At 55.8% G+C, this 5073-nt stretch overlaps 1 protein-coding gene across 1 annotated transcript in view; it reads left to right on the top strand.

The window, feature by feature from the left end:
• Window positions 1-5073, top strand: part of PLPPR3 (phospholipid phosphatase related 3) — an 11825-nt gene that overhangs the window by 5580 nt on the left and 1172 nt on the right. The window contains 7 exon segments of the mRNA XM_027769539.1: window positions 3051-3236; window positions 3303-3441; window positions 3508-3703; window positions 3781-3838; window positions 3903-4076; window positions 4162-4711; window positions 4927-5073. The exon segment at window positions 4927-5073 is cut by the window's right edge and continues 65 nt beyond it. Coding sequence (XP_027625340.1) covers window positions 3051-3236; window positions 3303-3441; window positions 3508-3703; window positions 3781-3838; window positions 3903-4076; window positions 4162-4711; window positions 4927-5073 — 1450 coding nt within the window.

The following is a 5073-nucleotide window of genomic DNA, read 5'->3' as shown; positions in this document are numbered from 1 at the left end:
GATGGATGATGGGTGGATGGTGGATGGGTGACGGATGGATGATGGGTGGATGGTGGATGGGTGATGGATGGTTGATGGATGGATGGTGGATGGGTGATGGATGGATGATGGGTGGATGGTGGATGGGTGACGGATGGATGATGGGTGGATGGTGGATGGGTGATGGATGGTTGATGGATGGATGGTGGATGGGTGACAGATGGATGATGGGTGGATGGTGGATGGGTGATGGATGGTTGATGGATGGATGGTGGATGGGTGACAGATGGATCATGGATGGTGCATGGGTGATGGATGGATGATGGATGGGTGACGGATGGATGATGGGTGGATGGTGGATGGGTGGCGGATGGATCATGGATGGTGCATGGGTGATGGATGGATGATGGATGGGTGGTGGATGGATGATGACAGATGGTTAGAGTTAGGGTTAGATGGATGGATGATGACAGATGGATGTTTAGATGATGGATGGTGGATGGATGGGTGGGTGATAGAAGGTAGATGAGGGGTGGATGGATGGTGAGATGATGAATGCTAGATGGGCGACGGATGGTTAGGGTTAGGTGGATAGATGATGACAGAAGGATGGTTAGATGATGGATGGTGGATGGACTGTGGATGATGGATGATGAGTGGATGATGGGTGGACAATGGATGGTGGATGATGGATGGTGGTTGGATGATGGATGGATGTTAGACGGTGGATGGAGGGTGGATGAATGATAGATGATGGATAGTGGATGGATGGTGAATGATGGATGATAAGTGGATGATGGTTGGTGGATGATGGATGATGTGTGGATGGATGATGGATGATGGCTGGTGGATGGATAATGGAGGGTGGGTGGATTATGGATAGTGGAATGATGGATGATGAGTGAATGATGGATGATGGATGGATGACGGATGTTGGATGATGGGTGGACGATGGATGGTGGTTGGATGATGGATAGTGGATGGACAGTGGGTGGATAAAGGATGGTGAATGATGGATGGTGGATGGATGATGGAGGGTAGGTGGATGTATAGTGGATTGTGGATAATGGATGGATATTGCATAGTGGGTGGATGATAGATGGTTGGTGAGGATGGATGATGGGTGATGGTTGGTGAATGGATGGTGGATGATGAAGGGTGGATGGATGATGGGTGGATGATTGATGGATGATGGATGGATGGTGGGAGGATGATGGATGGTGGATAGATGGTGGATGGATAGGTGATGGATGGTTGATGGATGTTTGGTGGGTGATATATGGTGGACGGATTGTGGATGGATGATAGTGGAGGGACGATGGATGAATGGGTGATGTATGGATGGGTGATGGATAATGTGTGATGTATGGATGGGTGATGTATGGATGGGTTGATGGATGATGGGTGGTGATGGGTGATGGATGATGTGTGATGTGCGATGATGACGTCTGATAGATGATGTGTGATGATGGGTGATGGGTGATGATGGGTGATGAGGGATGATGGGTAATGGATGATGGGTAATGATGGATATGGGTGATGATGGATGATGATGTGTGATGGATGATGTGTGATGATGGATGATAGGTGATGATGGGTGATGGATGATGGGTGATGATGATGTGTGATGATGGATATGGATGATGATGGATGATGATGTGTGACGGATGATGTGTAATGATGGATGATGGGTGACGGATGATGATGGATGATGAGTGATGTGTGATGATGATGTGTGATGATGATGGGTGATGTGTGATGAGGGGTGATGATGATGATGGGATGATGAGTGATGTGTGATGATGATGTGTGATGATGATGGGTGATGTGTGATGAGGGATGATGTGTGATGGATGATGTGTGATGATGGATGATGTGTGATGGATGATGTGTGATGATGGATGATGTGTGATGGATGATGTGTGATGATGGGTGATGTGTGATGGATGATTGTGATGATGTGTGATGATGGACATGTGTGATGATGGATGATGTGGGATGATGGGTGATGATGTGTGATGGATGATGTGTGATGATGATGTGTGATGATGAATGATGTGTGATGGTTGATGTCTGATGGTGGATGATGTGTGATGATGGATGATGGGTGATAATGTGTGATGGATGATGAGTGATGTGTGATGATGATGTGTGATTGATGATGTGTGATGGATGATGTGTGATATGTGATGGATGATGTGTGATGATGGATGATATGTGATGGATGATGTGTGATGATGGATGATATGTGATGGTTGATGTCTGATGGTGGATGATGTGATGATGGATGATGGGTGATAATGTGTGATGATGTGTGATTGATGATGATGTGTGATGGATGATGTGTGATGATGGGTGATGATGGGTGATGGGTGATGGATGATGGATGATGAGTGATGTGTGATGATGAATGATGTGTGATGATGGATCATGTGTGATGGATGATGTGAGATAGATGGATTTTGGGTGATGGGTGGATGTGTAGAGCAGTCAATTTGAAAACATTTAATTTAAACATGTGACCTGTAGACACGTGCAGAAATGCACTTCTGTAAGCTACTTTGGCAAAGCTATTGAGAAACATTTACATATAAAAGCAGTATTGGCCTGTTGTCAATGGTTTTTTTTTGTTAATACCCAATACTCCGATACTGCCTAGTATCAGGCTGAAGGAAGTTATATGTGTTTATTAGATTGTCCCCTAAAAAAGATCAGAGGAATTATATGGCACTAGTTATTTTTACATTCTTAGACGATTTGATGGATGGTTGGTGGTTGATGTATGGCAGATGGATTGTGGATGGATGATGGGTGACGGATGTGGGTAGATGTTAGGTGGATGACGAGTGGTGGATGATGGATGGACAATGGATAGATGGGTAATGGATGGTGAAGGGTGGGTGGATGACAAGTGATGGATGATGGGTGACGTGTGATGGATGGATGGATGTTGGGTGGATGCGAGTGATGGGTGGTGGGTGGGCGGCTCAAGAAGGCCATGGCTACGGCCCGGCTCCATGGGTCACACTGAACGCATGGAGGGCGGGGTGCCACCCTGCATGTCCCCACAGCTGCCCATTGTGGCCTCCTCTGTGGTGTCACTGTACTTCCTGGAGCTGACCGACCTCTTCAAGCCAGCCAAGGTGGGCTTTCAGTGCTACGACCGCACGCTGTCCATGCCCTACGTGGAGAGCAGCGAGGAGCTCATCCCTCTGCTCATGCTCCTCAGCCTGGCCTTCGCCGCGCCTGCCGCCTCGGTGAGTTCCTGGGCTGGGACTGGGGGTGGCTCGGCAACAGCCTGGCTGAGACCCTGCTGTCGGCAGATCATGGTCGGCGAGGGCGTGCTGTACTGCCTGCAGTCCCGGCTGTGGGGCCGTGGAGGCCCAGGCCGCGCCGAGGGCAGCATCAACGCCGGCGGCTGCAACTTCAACTCCTTCCTGCGGCGCACGGTGCGCTTCGTGGGTGAGTCAGCTGGGCCGGGGTGGCCGGGGACGGGGGCTGGCTCGCCGCTGACCCTCCCGCCCGCAGGTGTGCATGTGTTCGGGCTGTGTGCCACGGCCCTGGTGACCGACGTCATCCAGCTGGCCACGGGCTATCACGCCCCCTTCTTCCTCACCGTGTGCAAGCCCAACTACACGCTGCTGGGCACGCCTTGCGAGGCCAACCCCTACATCACGCAGGACATCTGCGCCGGCCACGACGCCCACGCCATCCTGTCTGCGCGGTGAGCTGGGGCGGCGGCGACAAGCATGGCGGGCCGCGGGGAGGGGCGCGGCCGGCTCTCACTGGGCACCCTTACAGGAAGACCTTCCCATCGCAGCATGCCACGCTGTCAGCCTTCGCCGCGGTATACGTGTCGGTGAGTGCCCCTGCCCTGCCCCGCCCCACCCCGCCCCGAGGCCCTGACCCCCTGTCACCCCCAGATGTACTTCAACTCCGTCATCTCCGACGCCACCAAGCTGCTCAAGCCCATCCTGGTGTTCACCTTCGCCATTGCCGCGGGTGTCTGCGGCCTCACCCAGGTCACCCAGTACCGCAGCCACCCTGTGGACGTCTACGCCGGCTTCCTCATCGGCGCCGGCATCGCGGCCTACCTGGTGAGTGAGCAGGAGTCCCGGAGCAGGGCTGCGGTGGGGGCTGACACCGTGGCCCAGCCGGGACTCAGGGCAGCACCTCCCACAGGCCTGCCACGCCGTGGGCAACTTCCAGGCCCCACTGGCCGAGAAGCCCGTGGCCCCACCCCCCACCAAGGACGCGCTGCGGGCCCTGACCCAGCGTGGCCACGACTCGGTGTACCAGCAGAACAAGTCTGCGAGCACGGATGAGTTGGGCCCGCCCGGGCGCCTGGAGGGCGGGCCGCGCCCCGTGGCCCGTGAGAAGACCTCTCTGGGCAGCCTGAAGCGGGCCAGCGTGGATGTGGACCTGCTGGCGCCACGCAGCCCCATGGGCAAAGAGAACATGGTGACCTTCAGCAACACCCTGCCCCGTGTCAGCACGCCCTCGCTGGACGACCCCGCCCGCCGCCACATGACCATCCACGTGCCGCTGGACGCCTCGCGCTCCAAGCAGCTCATCCGCGAGTGGAAGCAGAAGTCCCTGGAGCGCCGCGGCCTGGGCCTGCCTGAGGAGGCCAGCCCCGGGCACCTGCGGGTGCCAGCAGAGCCCATGGCGGAGGAGGAGGAAGAGGAAGAGGAAGGGGAGGAGCAGGAGGAGCAGGACGAGGAGCCAGAGGAGGACGAGGAGGCCAGCCCGCCTCGCGCTCCAAGCAGCTCATCCGCGAGTGGAAGCAGAAGTCCCTGGAGCGCCGCGGCCTGGGCCTGCCTGAGGAGGCCAGCCCCGGGCACCTGCGGGTGCCAGCAGAGCCCATGGCGGAGGAGGAGGAAGAGGAAGAGGAAGGGGAGGAGCAGGAGGAGCAGGACGAGGAGCCAGAGGAGGACGAGGAGGCCAGCCCCACCCCACCCTCGCTCTACCCCACTGTCCAGGCGCGGCCCGGGCTTGGGCCCCGTGTCATCCTCCCTTCGCGGGCCGGCCCACAGCCGCTGGTGCACATCCCCGAGGAGGGGGCGCAGGGGGCGGGCGGGGCCGGCCCCAAGC

This window comes from Tupaia chinensis, unplaced genomic scaffold (assembly GCF_000334495.1).
Source record: "Tupaia chinensis unplaced genomic scaffold, TupChi_1.0 Scaffold149964_1, whole genome shotgun sequence".
Lineage (NCBI taxonomy): Eukaryota > Metazoa > Chordata > Mammalia > Scandentia > Tupaiidae > Tupaia > Tupaia belangeri.
The sequence above is the reverse complement of the archived record's forward strand: the minus strand, read 5'-3'. Positions and strand labels throughout refer to the sequence as shown.